The sequence below is a fragment of the Rhinolophus sinicus genome, linkage group LG09 (genome assembly GCF_036562045.2).
Source record: "Rhinolophus sinicus isolate RSC01 linkage group LG09, ASM3656204v1, whole genome shotgun sequence".
Lineage (NCBI taxonomy): Eukaryota > Metazoa > Chordata > Mammalia > Chiroptera > Rhinolophidae > Rhinolophus > Rhinolophus sinicus.
This window is the reverse complement of record NC_133758.1, coordinates 75,008,225-75,024,236: the sequence shown is the minus strand read 5'-3', so window position 1 is coordinate 75,024,236 and position 16,012 is coordinate 75,008,225. Positions and strand designations below refer to the sequence as shown.

The window sequence follows — 16,012 nt, the reverse complement described above, 5'->3', positions numbered from 1 at the left end:
ATCCAGTTAGGTGTATAGTTTTCATAACTTAGGATAGCCATGTGGAATTTGACTCCATTAACGTTATTGAGGTAAATATAAATGTTGATGTTATATGAGTAGTCATGGTTTTATATAATAACATACAATATTTTTGCTTTTCTTTGTAATAAATTTTGTTAAGATATAAAATAAGAAAAGCTAAAGTATTACTCAGTTATCTATGAAAAAAATGTATTTTGTAACTCTATGACGAGTAGTATTTTAAAATTTAACTATTTTGTTAGCACATTATTATTAATTTTTTAATATATCTTATACTTTGTCATAGTGATTTGGCTAGTGATGCTTCAAGTGTTTCTGAAATATAAAAAGAATACTTTTGCAATGGCTTATATTTTTTATGTATTTTAGAGCTTTGATCTTTATTCTCTGCTCTTTTTTTATCAAGGTTTCTCCATTTCTATGCACAAAGGTATTGTTACCTTGCCACTGCAATTATTAAACAGAAGTAAAGTCACAAAATCTTTCATGTTATCTATGCTAATTATGCATCCCTGTTCCAAATGCTTGAGTTAGAAAACATGCTTCGAAACCGTTAGAACAACAAACTAAATCTCAAACAAAGTAACCGAAATTTATACTAGTCGATGCATGTGTTGTATCTATAATGAAAGTTATGTGTTAGGATTATATCTTCTTGATGACATTTTGTTTTTGTTGGACAAAATAAGCATCTTGTGATATTCAGAGTTTATTGTTTATGCAGGCACATCTTCTGGGAACCAGATGCTAGTAAGCTGAATAAGAATTACTGCCGGAATCCTGATGATGACGCCCATGGTCCCTGGTGTTACACCGGGAATCCTCTTATTCCTTGGGATTACTGCCCTATTTCTCGTTGTAAGTATAATTAGTGATCTTTTTTAGATGACATATGTTAAATATACTGCATCTCCTTTAAATTGATACCTTAATCGGAGGTAGAAATAATATAGGAAGGCTGCAGCTGACCCCCAAGTGAGGAGGCACTCCAGAGAGCAACAAACACACACACATACACACACACACACACACACCTTTTTTCATTTTTCATCTAGACAAGGAGACATTCTGCTCACCATTTAAAGAAGATTTCCCTCCCTTAGGAGATTTCCATTTGAAATCCAGAAACAATAAATGGCCGTGGTTCTAATATGACTGTTCTAGAATGACTTCTCCATGCCCCACCACGAATGCTAGCTGTTCAGTTTCTGAATGTAGCCAAGCTCTCAGCAAAGCCCCCAGCCCACTAAGAGACCAACGAACAGACCTGAAATAGTGGTGCTTCCATCATCTTCTCTTTTCTTTGGCCAAATAGGAAGCCTAGAGTATTCCATCCACTTCTCTGGCCCAAGATTATTTTTTTAAAAGAATATTAGTGTGTAAATTAAAAGATATATGTAAAATATATATGTCTGATTTTCTTCATATAAAAGAGCTCCTATATATCAGTAAGAAAAAGATGAGATAATTCAGGATATAATGAAGAAAATTAATTTTCAAAAATAAATATAATTAATAAACAAATGAAAGACATTAAAACTTAATAGTGAGAAAAATGAAACTATAAAACTTAAGAAATAATTTCCACCTAGCAGGTTGTCAAATAAAACGATTGTTAACACCCAATATTAGTGGGGGCCTGGGTAATCAATACTGTGTTACAGTTTGAAATGGTAACCCTGTCTGGAAGTAGATTGGGGAAACGTACCTGCATTTTTCAACCTCAGCACTACAGCCATGTTGTGCTAGATAAATCTCATGGAAGGCTGTGCTGTGCAATGTAAGATGTTTACTGCTGTCCCTGGCCTCTTCCTACTAGATGTCAATAGCACCACCAGTCACTCCAGTCATGACAATCCAAAATATCTCCAGATGTTGCTAAGTGTCCCCATGGAGTGGGCAAAATAACCTCCAATGAGATCCACTGATGTAGAGCAATTGATAGTCAGATAGGAATATGTCCTCAATACGCTATTGAGTGAAAAAGCCTTATTATAAAGCTGCGTCAGTAGCATGGATTCATTGTACTATGCTACATATCTCACAGCTCCATGTTATAGCAAACATCTTTAAACACTATGTTAATCTACCTTCTTTTTTAAAAAAGGACACACCTTTATAAGTTGAGTAAGAGTGTATTTTAAGACTTTTTTTTTTGTGAGACAAAGCCAGTAGCAAGTACCTTGAAAACAGCAGCAAAAATACCCACTTTAAAAATTAGAGATTAGATTGAAGAAATTATGTTTGCTGTAAAACATGAAATAAAAATACAAGTCTATATTTTTCCTTAATGTATGTCAAATCAAAGAGAGAATTTCTCACCTTAGGTGGAAACACTAGTCATGTCTCATGATATTTAGCATAAAAAGGAAAACTTCTTAGATACAGTGTTAATAAAGTGTATCTATAATTAAGACTTGGAACTTCCCAAACTATTTTTAATAAATTACCTATAATAATAAATATTTATGGTTGCAAAGAAATACTCTTTCATATTTTTATATTTTATTTCATCAGCTATAATCATCGCCTTTCAAATTAATTAATGTTTCCCTGGGGTTCTACTTTTCCAATATTAGGGATTCATAGGTCCTGAAAATGTATAGAAGACATCTTTCAAGTTTTAACACTAAAATAAGCAAACAAACCTACGTCTCAGGCACACAAACTTTTTTTTTTTTAAATGGCTGAAGGATTATTTTTTTAAAATATTACTTTTACCTCATGGTAACTTTTCATGAAGTTTCTATGATTAAGAATAATAGAGGCTAATAGAATATCCAATGATCTAGGAAGAAGAAACAAAATCAATGATCTGGCTTTTATACCAGAATTCTAATTCTTTCCCTGCAGAATTCCAGGTTTATAAAAATCACAGTAGCTTAACTTTAGCACATAGAGGAAAATGTTCCTGTAGAATATAAGGGAAATGTGCTTTATATTATAACTCTAACTGACACAGGACTCAAATAATTTTAAAGTTTTCAAAACATTTGCAACGAACATTTTAAAACTAAAAGTTGTAATGTGCAGTTGAAAGTCTTCAAGGTATTATGTTTGATTAAATGCTATTGCAGATAACTCATTTTTATTTCAATGTATTCTGAACATTAATTTCAATAAATATTTTTACACTGTCACTTTTCTAACTCATATTTATAGCCAGGATTTATTTACATTTTCCCACTGGTGAAAGGCTAATAACATTTATCTTTAGAAGATCTGAGTTCTTATTTATTTAACTGCACTGACTGTATAAGTCATTTTTGCACTGTACATTTGTCATACAAAACATTTAAAGGTTTTTATTCCCTTTTAAAATTGCGTACAAAATAATATTTAACATATATTTTAAGATTATCAAATATGTAAAAATAAAACTGTAGATATAACTATACATTTGTCTATGCCCATATACACTCAATATATCTTTGAAAAATCTTAAGTTTTAACTACTGAGCGTGTATAGTTAAGAGCTTCAACTCTAGGTTCCTGGCTAAGAATTCTAGCTCTGTTACTGTAAGTGCCTTAGGCAAGTAACATCCATTTCTGTCTGTATTTATTATTTATTTATTTATTTATTTATTCATTTATTAACAATTTGAAATTAAGCTCTATTATACGCAAAGCCCTATATAACATGTTAGTTATACAACAATATAAACAATATTTCTTACCTTCAAATTATTTTCAGTGTTGAGAGGAGACATTTATGTAAATACTTGCAAATATAATCATTTAAGAAATACATATTAACATTAGAATATATAATGAGGATGGGAACATAGATATCTGCCTGGAGAAATATGTGATGTTCATAAAGTTTTGAACCCGAATCAAAAATTTAAGAATATATTAAAAGATTCTGTTTGTTTTCAGCAAGAGTTTGTATTTGATTCTGAAGCCATACAAACACACACACACACACACACACACACACATGCACACACACACACAGAACTACTCTTCCATAGGTATAACTTTTACCATTGACCTGTTTTCCTTCTTTAAAGTTCAATCAATACAACATAAGATTTGTGTTATATATATGGTTTTTCAAATTGAGTACTGTGGTGGAGTTAATGGTGGAAAAGCAAATGAGAAAAAGTGAGAATAGTATTTGATGGTAAAATGGAAAATGTCTAGAGAGCAGTGTTTTAAGATTTTGCTCATAGCATGCAGCAGAAGTAACTGGGACGCATTTGAAAAATTCATAATTTAGCCTTCAACCCATACTCTCCAGAAATCTGATTTTAAGTGGTATTTCAGCTTATTCTAAATTGTGAGAAATATTGGCTCAGAGGAAATATATATATATATATATATATATATATATATATATATATACACATATATACTCAAGTAATAATATCAATAGTATAATATTAATTATTAATTAATTATTAAAGTCCATAATTTACAATATCTACACATTTTTTAAAGTTAAATATTTTAGTGAGATACAATGGTGAACTAATACTTTGTTTACCTATTAACTTGATGCTCAGAAACAGGAAACTTGACATGCAATATAAATAATCTGGTCTTTCTCATAAGGATGACATAAGGAATAAATACCTGTTTTTTTATTTTAGAATTTTCTAGTAATTGACTTGTGTGGAAAAACCAATATCCTTGATGTTTTAATGACCCATATTCGGCTTCAGTCCTTCGAATAAGTACAAATTCGGCCTCAATTTGTACTTATTGTAAATTAAAGCACTAACCTAAGCTCTAAGACAAAACCCTCCTCCAGGATAAGCTAAAGGGAAAGAGAAATGATAAAATTTATGTTCGCCTTTTCCCTATTCATTTAAAATGTCTAGATCTGGTAAATGAACTTAAGAAAAACTCTTTAGCAGGTATCGATTCTTTGGAGATTCTCCATAAATAGCAATTAAATTTGCATCTATTACAAAGAATCCATATGCCATTATTGTTTTGTTGCCAGTTTATTTGAGCTCAGGGCATTTCCAGGGATTAACAACCAGCTGGGTCTAACAGTACCTGACTAAACTCTATGCCATCAATTCTGAACAGTCAGACATTAAACTGCAGGAAATGTCTCATGCCTCATTCGTTACTGTGTAAGTATTTTCAAATCCTAGCATCTTCCAAGCCTCACTTTGTAGCAATTAAGCCCCAGTAGGGAGGTTATGAAAAAGGAGTAAGTTATGTGGTTTTAGTCAGAATTAATTTCCAGTTTCTGGTGTTCTCTTTTTTCCATACTCTTTTTTTACTACCATCTGGAAAAAACGATCTTTGAAATATTCTAACAAAACAAAATTATATTCTGTTATCCCTCTTTTCCCAATTATAACGTTGATTTTTATCTTCTGGAATTTTTGAAGTTGTCTGAAGCCTGTGAAGTTTCAATTATACTCAACCATATTTTTTTAAAAAGTGGTTTTCAGAAAAAAATGTAAATGTGCCAAATTACAGTAAAGAACAAACAAACCATAGTCTATATATATGAATGGCACAAGCAAGCAATAGTGAGCATTGGGGCTATTTAATGAAACGTTCCTGGTGTACAGTGTTGGGCATCTTTGTAGAATGAGGCCACTCCTTGAAGCAGCCAATGGAGTCTCAAGTCATAAAACAGGCCTTTTCCTCATATCACCCGATACCAGTAGGCATGTGTATTCAATATTGTCCAGTAAAAGTGATACATAATTACTCAAAAGAGTACTATTACACTTTATCTTTGAATAAAATGTCAAGAATTTTAGTAAATTATCGAATTCATGGATATTTGAATTTTAGTATATATCTTTGGTTATATATAACAGAAATATGTATCTACTGATTATACCTATATGTATATATTTATTTTTACAGGTGAAGGTGATACTACACCTACAATAGTCAATTTAGACCGTAAGTTAATATTTCAAAATATATAGTATATTTGAGTCTCAGAAATGTCATTATTTTCTTCATAGAAAAATATCTTACCTCTATATTAACTTCCATCATAAAAGTAAATTAATCTATTTATTTTTATTTTTTTTCTATGTGCATATGTAATGGGGTTACAAAGGCAACTGTATAATAAATACCAAAATTCAATTCTCTATCAGAAAATAGATGTTATAGTTAACTTTGAGAAAGCATTTACATTGCTTTTAATTTCAGGCAAAATGTATATATGAACCTTTATTTCCTTTAAATTAAACAAAGATGAAAATGTCAAAATGAAACCTGAAGGTTGCAAAGTTACGCAGTGTCTCTGTCATGCTCTGTCTTTAAAGCTCTTTGTGCACTCTACTAGGCAAAGGATGACACAATCTGAGAGATTCAGTTAATCCTGAATTTAAGAAAATCTGTTGAAAGTTACATGTTTTTAATTTTTACATATTTCTTGGGCTAAAGGAATTTATTCAAACGTTTTGATTTAAAAGACTACCTGCTTTGTTCCAAGCTGAAGAAACTATTGGAAATCTATTTTAGACCATGGGAAGGCGTAGAAAGGATAAGGCAAGGGACACAGCGGAAGGTCAGGAAATGTTTACTTGAAAGAATTCTGTACTGTGTCATTTGGATATAGTGATTTAGACATAATAATGTCATTTGGATACAGTTTCAGTAAATATAATGTTGGTAACCTCTTTCAAAATGGCTCTGCATTTTTACTTTACAATTTCAGAAGTAATAAACCAAATATAGTGTTTTATTTTTTCACTCAAGCTCTTGATTTCCATTGACATTTAGAAATAACCACTACAGTTAATAGTGTTTTATTTTACGTTGAGGCTGGTGAGGGAAATACAATTAGCATTAGATCTGAAGAACTTGTTCGTAGTGCTGGGTGAGCAAAGCCACTGTCACTGTCATGGCAACGCTGTTAACCTTGAGCTGATCCGTTTTTCTGTGTTACTCGTCTACCTAAATGAGGATAGCAAACATTTTGTGCCTGATTTGGCTCCATAGTGATAAGATTTACTTTCCCCCCCAAAAAAAATTCTGTACTGACACAATTACAATAGTTACATTTGTATAGTTACCACTGCATTTAAGAAAGCTGAGAGGAAGAGGATTTCAAAATGTTTTTGTCAAAATGTTATGTTTTGTCCTCTTTTTAGATCCTGTAATATCTTGCGCCAAAACAAAACAACTGCGAGTTGTAAATGGAATTCCAACACGAACAAATGTAGGATGGATGGTTAGTTTGAAATACAGGTAATTATTAACAGACACAAATCATATATATTTGGCTTATTTGCAAAAGACGTATTCCCAGCAGTACGGCCATATGTGGTGATGCAGGTTGTGCCCTCCAGATGGGCACCCATAGGAGATGGGCACAGGAGGGGGCTGATGACACTCTGCTTGCCAAAGAGCCCTAGATTTTGCAATTTTTGCCTCCAGAGATAGTGACTTGAAATGTTCGCAAAGGTCACATGTGTGTTGGCATTATTTTACATGTGACACAAGTTCTGATTAATCAAGACAACTACACAGAGAACTTATACTCTGATATTGCCATACTAGTTCTAATGCATATGTTATTATAATAATTTCCTAAACTAGGATATTTTGACTTTATTTTCTAACATGCCTACGCATGATCTTATCAGAAATTTTATACTTGTTTATAATTTTTTACTTTTTTCATTGTCATACTAATTAAATAGCAATAATTTAAATTTTAGAATATGTTATCATTAAGAAAAATATTCACAAACAACACTGATGGTTGCATAGCTTGTTTATTATAATATTCAGTATGAATAAAAAAATCTTGACCTGTATATTTCTCAGTGCTTTTAAGAATCAATGACATATTCTATGTAAAATGACTGCAAAATATACTGTTGTTATTAAGCTTAATAATTAAGCTTATAACAATATTACAAGAATTAAATATTGAAAATGGGAGTTAACTTAAAATCTGATCTTAAAATTTTCTACGTATATTATACTACATATATTACACATACTACATATATTACACCATATGGTAATCAGAATGCTAAAATATCCTTTTCAACATCTAACTCTAGTGGAAACTCATCACGTAACATACCCCAAAATTCACCTGAATTCTAGCCACATTTTCCCTTGTTTTCAAGACACCCTACGTTGCTTCCTATGAGCCATTGTGCTGCTGTTTCTACTGCATGTTGTATATTTTATACCTGGAAAATCCTTCTCATTCTTCAAATACCAGCTCAAATATCTCCTGTTTGGGGAAACCCTCCCTGTTCCTTTACCTCTAGCCTCCTAGAGTAAAGTAAGAAAACATAAATTTTACTACAATTAAATCACAGTGATATTAAAGTAGAATAGAGACAACTTACGACTGAATTTCTTTTATGAATAATCCAATTCTTAGCAAACATAGAATTTATATCCATTGATATACACCAAGTAGAAGATGGCCTAAAATTCTCTTTTAGTATGTCTTTCTTTCAAAGAGTAAATCATCAAATTTTATAAATATGTATGTTGAAAGTATAGTGTAGCTCTTCTAGGTGTGTAATATGAAATAGAATTTTGAAACTCACCAGAATATTAAAGCTAATTGTGCAATATGAAGATTTAATGAAGACTAAATTTAGGGGGAGTATTTCATTTTCTTTATTATAGAAAATGGTTTAAGAATCCACGTCTCTGAATTAGTGATTCTTTGCAAATCTCACAAATCTAGGAAAAAAAGAGGCATGCATTTCTGAATTTATTATTACCAATAGGAGATTACACAAGGATACTATTTTGAAAGTCTCCATGAAGAAGCAGGTAAAACTGTTTTTCATCAGATCAGAGTACTACACACTTTTAGAAAAAAACAGTTTTTCTTTTAAATCCAAGTTCTTCGTAACAGCAGCTGTTTAGTTATTCTTCCAAAACACATACTGAGAGGAATAGAAATTAAAACTCAATATATACTCTTATCCTCCTGTGTGGTACAAGCCATAAATGTGGTCTTAGTCTGGGAAATTTCTTCTATTACTCTCTCAAGCACTGAACATCTGTACTCATTGGAAATGTAAATTGTGAAATGTTGTACTTTTTTCACATCTCTGCCAAAAATAATGGATTTACAGATTTGGGATATCATCAAATAAATGTACTAGTATTTATTATTCTCTACAAATATTTTATAATTTCCTAGATGATATGCCTTGCATAATTGTCTTAATTTTATAAATGAAATAATATATTGCTGGTCTTAATCTGAACAAATTTACTCAAACTCAGTAATATTATAAATTAACATATCAAAACTAAAGAATGGTAATGAAAGAAGGAGGTAGTGTGCAAATTTTATATATTGCTACCACCACATGTTTTTTAGGGTTTAAATAAAAACTCAAATTTGCATTTTTCATAATCAAACACTGAATTTAAAATAAGTCTACATTTTTTCTGTTGTTTGTGTTTTTGTTCATTCTAATTATCCTATATTTATAGTACATACTTTCACAATGCAGGGATCTTGGTGTGTAGTGACAAGGTTCCTTTTACAAAAACAAAGTTGATTTCATAAAATTGTAATTACATTATGAAGAAAAGTGCTAATAACTATAATCACCAAATATCTTTCTGATATGTAATGATTAATCCTTTTATTCTAGTTGGGTTAATTTCTACATTTTTCTCTCAGTTGAATTTATTTTTAACAAACGTTGCCATAGGTTTTGCATTAATTGGCAGGCAACCTTCCTGCACAGATGTTACTTGTTTCTCTTTCCTCTTTCTCAAAGAAATAAACATATCTGCGGAGGATCATTGATAAAGGAAAGTTGGATTCTAACGGCAAGACAGTGTTTCCCTTCTCGGTAAAGTGTTTCTGAAACCAATTATTTGTTTTGAGTATTTAAAAATATGTATGGCTTTCACTTAGCTTTTAGGTTTAGAATGTGTATTAATTTAACAGAGTTTGACCAGCATGGGGTAAACAAATTAATTTATTTTTCAGATTTAGCTAACAAAACTTTCTTTGATTTAATTAATATTTACTTACTGGGTAATACTTCCCACAATTGGCATTACTCTCATTTGGGGAAAAATATTGCTAGAATTACGTAAACAGTTTTTACTCCAACCTCCTCATACTTGCACTCTATATTTTCAGGCAAAAATTATTTTTCTAAATTCTCAAAAATTTCTTTCAATCCTCATTTCTACTTTCTTATGTAGAGCCAGCCTCAGAATCATCCTGGGAATAATTTTCAATGAAAATTAGTTAAGGAAAAGATATGGAGGCAACATTTGTAAGCTTACTTGCTGATTCTCATCAAGTTTACACTGATTTTGTTAGTATAGGTCTGCAAGCCCCATTAAGAAACCAAACATATACAACTGAGATGAAAAGGATAATTTGCAGTAATATTATACTTCATGTGATGTGGTTTACCTTAAAATTTTTCACAAATAACTAACTCTAGCAACCATAATCAAAAGTTTTTTGAAATAGCCATTTAGATTTTCACAAATTCATAGGTTCTTCCTACATTTATGTGCTTGTAGCAGTTAGAATTTCACATAACAAATGTGTTGCTGTTCATTATACTTTGAATGAAATTCTAAATTTAGGTAATTTATCTGTCCTTATAAGCTAAAATAACAACATGTGTGAATAATATTGTACAATTTAAAATTACATTTTACATTTTTATTTAGAAACAAAGACTTGAAAGATTATGAAGCTTGGCTCGGAATTCATGATGTCCATGGAAGAGGAGATGAGAAACGCAAACAGGTTCTGAATGTTTCCCAACTAGTATATGGGCCTGAAGGATCAGATCTGGTGTTGCTGAAGCTTGCTAGGTTAGTTCCTTTAAAAGGTTTTGTATTTTTAACGGAGACTGGAATTGTTGAAGCTTTTTCTTCAGCTATGTGGCTATTCTTTCTCTCTCATGTGGTTTTATTATAAAAGCATATGTCACATGTTTCATATGTGTGTGTGTGTGTGTGTGTGTGTAAACTGTGTGTGCGTGTAAACACATGCACACATTGAGGCATTTTCAAAATTTTCTAAAATGAATAAATGAAGTTGGAACAATGGTCTACTCAGCCTGCTCTAAAACCAAAGCTTACTGAACAGTAATTATATGATAACTTTAACTGGTAAAATAATGATTAAAAAAAGAGCAGTGACCATTTATTCTTAAATATCAGCAAATAACTCATTTCTCTACCAGCTACTATTGTGTTTCCCCGAAAATAAGACCTAGCCGGACAATCAGCTCTAATGTGTCTTATGGAGCAAAAATTAATATAAGACCCGATATTATATTGTACTGTATTATATTATATTATACCTGGTCTTATAGTAAAATAAGACCCAGTATTATATTATATTATATCATACTATATTATATTATATTACATTATATTATATTATATTACATTATACCAGTCTTATATTATAGTAAAATAAGACCAGGTCTTATATTAATTTTTGCTCCAAAAGATGCATTAGGTCTGGCTAGGTCTTATTTTCAGGGAAACATGGCATAGATTTCTGCATTATATATTAGACATTCCCATTTTCTTCTTTCTGGTTTAAGACACATAACCGTTTATTCTCTCTAAATGTCATTAAATATTAACAATACATTTTAACGTATTAATTTTGTATTGATCCAGTCAGAGTACTACACCATGTATTCTCTTTTCAGACCTGCTGTCCTGGACGATTTTGTTAGTACAATTGATTTGCCTAATTATGGATGCACAATTCCTGAAAAAACCACTTGCAGTATTTATGGATGGGGCTACACTGGATGTAAGCTATTTTTAAAAAGATAAGGCGATATCATATTTATTTTATAAAAAGATAGTATTTGTTTCTTATTTTTGTCACCTTATCTTGTGCTCATTAACTGTACATTTTTTGCACTAATCTAGTGATCAACTCTGATGATCTATTACGAGTAGCACATCTCTCTATTATGGGGAATGAGAAATGCAGCCAATATCATCAAGGGAAGGTGACTTTGAATGAATCTGAAATATGTGCTGGATCTGAAAATATTGTAACAGGACCATGTGAGGTAAAAAAGGAGTGTTTTTAAAATAAGGAGTATGTGATGAATAGTACAGTTTCTCATGTTTGTTTTGTCTATTTTTCTCAAATAAAAATCACTGTACACCAACATGTTCTAAGATGAATTGGGAAAAAATAACTCTGTATTTTACTTTTATATTTCTTTTAACTGAACAGTGAGGCTATCCATTTCATTACCAGCAAACTATGATGACATTTATCTCTCAATAAAATAAACTAATACAGCCAGAACTCTAAAGGATAGCTGTTCTGATTAGAACTACACAATATGAATTTAATAAAATAGTTTGCATTGTTCTATTTATGTGATCTTCCCAAATTCTCCCTTAATGAACTATATTAGTAATTTTATTAAGAAATACAAACCTGGTTTTAAACTTTTAAATGTGTTTTTGGTTAAGCCAGTGTGTATATGTCTATGTGTGTGTTAACAAATTCTATTTAAAAAAAAAACACAAAAGGTCAAAGTTGTAAATGTAAGAGCTTGGACACTGTCATTTGTTAGGCAACTGTTATTTCAATTTGGCAGTGTTCCTATCCCTGTTTTACATAGACAAGCTGTTCAACTGTTATTTTAGATGTATTTTGAACATAAGAGACATGCTCTCCAATCCGGGGAGCTGTGGAATTATAGAATATTATGTGTAGCAAAGCATAGAATGAGTTCAATAATAGTGAAATGTCTTTTGACATACAGAAAATGCTCTAAGAACACAGCATAAATATGTACTGAAATGCTTGTGTTTTATATATATATATATATATATATATATATATATATATATATATATATATATATATAAATCTCAGATTATATATATATATATATACATATATATATATATAAATCTCAGCTATATATATAGCTGAGATTTATTCCTGAAAACAAAAACATTGTTTACTAAGTTAAATATTTTTTTAGAACAGCTTTAAATGATGTGGTTAGAAACAGAGTATGTGTTTATAACCACTTTTAACTTTTTTTCCCCAGTAAGTCAGCATTACTGTAATCATTACAACAAGTGAAAATCTGCTAGGAGAAGGAATTTTTCCTTCCTTCCTTCCTTCCTTCCTTCCTTCCTTCCTTCCTTCCTTCCTTCCTTCCTTCCTTCCTTCCTTCCTCTCTCCCTCCCTCCTTCCCTTTCTTCTTCCCTCCTTCCTTACCTTAAGAGCCCTGTAAGCATGAAGTTCTGAGATATAGCAATAGCATCATGTTTAGTGAAAGTTTCCCAAAGTGAACTGCTTTGAAGAGATCATATCTGTAATCATTGGAACTTTTATTTAAAAAACAAATTTATTAACTCACATGGCATAGTTTATATGAAGTCTGTTAGAATAAACAGTTTTTCTCTAGTTTTATCTTCTACTTTACCCTTGCTTTGATTTTTTTCCGCTTTCACAGAATATTGATAGCTCTCTTCTTTCTACTTGTATTATAGAAGTAAATTTTTCAGTAGTTTATTATCTTGTCAGATCACTGCTGTGGGAAAATTAAGATAGTCCCAAACACTCTTCTTCATACAAGGATGTCAAAAGCCCATCATCACAATCTTAGGAGGCTAGATAGTGCATGGAAGTGATGCAGCACATTTGTAATGATTATATACAACAATGTGTATAAATATATATGTATATAAAAATATACACACAAATCAATCTATTCATCTTTCATCTATCCGCTATCTATATCTCATGATACAACAAGGTTACTATATAAAAATTGCCATAAAATCATAGGCTGCCTTCTACAATGGGCGGTATAAGTATAACCATATTAACTACTAATAACAACAGTAAGTGCAGAAACATTCTTTCCTTATGCCTGGAAAAGCAATTTCTAAATATTAAATAGGATCATTTTATCAACTACCAGTTTTTATTTCACTTGTTAAGATCATTTAAGGGGCAGGGTTGGAGGAAGGGAAAAAAACATTTTAGAAATAAGAGAATATTTAAGGCAGCTTATTCATTAAAACTATATGATTACCTGTGAGGACTTTGTACTTTCATTTTTCTACATTTTCAAAATTTTCTATGTTGAACATATTTTGAACATCAGAAGATAATCAAAATAAACATAAAATCTATCTTCTTAAATAGCTTTTAGTGCTTATGGGTTAGTATGCATTCCAAAAGGCAAAACACACTTTAAAAGATGAGTGAATATTTTGGAAAACATGTCATTCAAAAATAAATACTACACATGATAGAACACTGAATTTTTGTACTTATCTCAGTCTTACTTTGCTAATTCAATAGAAAGATATCCAGTGGTCTAATACATCAATTTTATGTCTTCGTATTTCAGTTGCAGTTATTCTCTTTTTCTGTATATATGTACCTTTGAGATACAAATCTATATAGAAAATGTTGATGAATTATTAATTTTTTATTTCTAAAATAATACTTTGTTGTTGCTATTGTTACATGTCTTTTCTCTAGGGTGATTATGGTGGCCCACTTGTTTGTGAACAACATAAAATGAGAATGGTTCTTGGTGTCATTGTTCCTGGTCGTGGATGTGCCATTCCAAATCGTCCTGGAATTTTTGTCCGAGTAGCATATTATGCAAAATGGATACACAAAATTATATTAACTTATAAGGTACCACAGTTATAGCTGGTGTAACTGTGACTGAAGCTTCCATCAAAACAACTCTCTTTTACATGAAGATTCAGAGAACATGGAATTAAAATGTCACATAAAACAATCCTAAGACAACTACTTGAGTGTCATGTTTGTTAAGATACTCATTAATATTTATGCGTGTTTTCTTTTGTTTGTCAGTGTTACTTTGTAAATGTTGAAGTGACTTAAGGTACATGCAAGTGTAGTAACATATCTCCTGAAGATACTTGAATGGATTAAAAAATGCAAAGGAATAATTGCTGGGTGATAAAAGATTTAATGGAAAAGATCAATTAATCTCTCTATGCTGCTTTCCAAAGTTAGTTTCTTAATAATGAATAAACCATAACTTAAACATTATTTTACTCTCACAAAACAATTTTTACCTTAAAGTGTAACTCAATATTAAATTACATTACCTTTCATATGCCATACATTATATTTCATTAGTTTCTCCTTACCATGTATCCTGTAATACTGGTACACATACATTTTACAAGAACATGTACCCATATACACATGCCTGGGTACACATGTGCATGCACTAGAGTTCAAATTGTGGTGTATCTAATGTAACCCTTAAATATTCTGAAAGTGTGTACTTATAGATTTTCCTTAAGAAAAAATAAACAAATTTCTGAAGACCAGTAGAATTATTAAGGAAAGGTCCAAGATAGAAATGACTAGCTCATCCTCCATATATAATCTGAAGATTACCTCTACTGGTTAGCATTTAAGCTGTGTTCATGACACACAAAGTTAAATCACATCTAATCTAGGTGGTTACATATATTTCTCATCCTAGTTAATTTTTGTAGTTTCTAATTCTTAAAGGCAAGAGGGTAATATGTGTGTTAGTATTATTTATCTCCTCCAAATTTAGGGATACTTTTTAATGCAAGATCATTTTTGATCTATTTTCCTAAAGTATTCTTTTTTAAATTCTTAGATAAATGTGTAACTGAAGTTTAAAATTGTTTATGTTTTTAAAATGTACTTAAGTACATTAATTCTATGACTTACAGCTGTGATTGACTTCTAGCTCACCCTCCTTAATTTTTAAAAATTATTTCAGAGGAAAATTTCCACATCTTCAAAGATTTGCAAATAGCCCTTTATCAAATTATGCATTAAAGTGTATATTGAAGAAAAAAATAACAATATTTTTTCAACCTAGAAGTCTTTTAGCCTAATAAAACTTTAATCAAGCAAAGGAAAAATGTAAAGGGAAAGAAAATGGCTTGTCTAAACTCTGTATTCAATTATTATTATTTTTTAAGTAGAGTTAAATCTCCTGAATGAGATGTTTTAGCAAGATATCTTTATTTTATCTTACTTCAT

At 30.7% G+C, this 16,012-nt stretch overlaps 1 protein-coding gene across 2 annotated transcripts in view; it reads left to right on the top strand.

Annotated features, from left to right (window-relative positions):
- The window catches only part of HGF (hepatocyte growth factor), a 68,288-nt gene extending 53,061 nt beyond the window's left edge, over positions 1-15,227 (top strand). For both annotated transcript variants that reach the window (XM_019746907.2, XM_019746908.2), the window contains 8 exons: positions 749-882; positions 5,866-5,904; positions 7,110-7,206; positions 9,735-9,809; positions 10,654-10,800; positions 11,655-11,761; positions 11,884-12,029; positions 14,486-15,227. In XM_019746907.2, coding sequence (XP_019602466.1) covers positions 749-882; positions 5,866-5,904; positions 7,110-7,206; positions 9,735-9,809; positions 10,654-10,800; positions 11,655-11,761; positions 11,884-12,029; positions 14,486-14,662 — 922 coding nt within the window. In that variant the 3' untranslated portion in view covers positions 14,663-15,227. The remainder of the gene's footprint in view (positions 1-748; positions 883-5,865; positions 5,905-7,109; positions 7,207-9,734; positions 9,810-10,653; positions 10,801-11,654; positions 11,762-11,883; positions 12,030-14,485) is intronic.
- Positions 15,228-16,012: the final 785 nt, after the last annotated feature.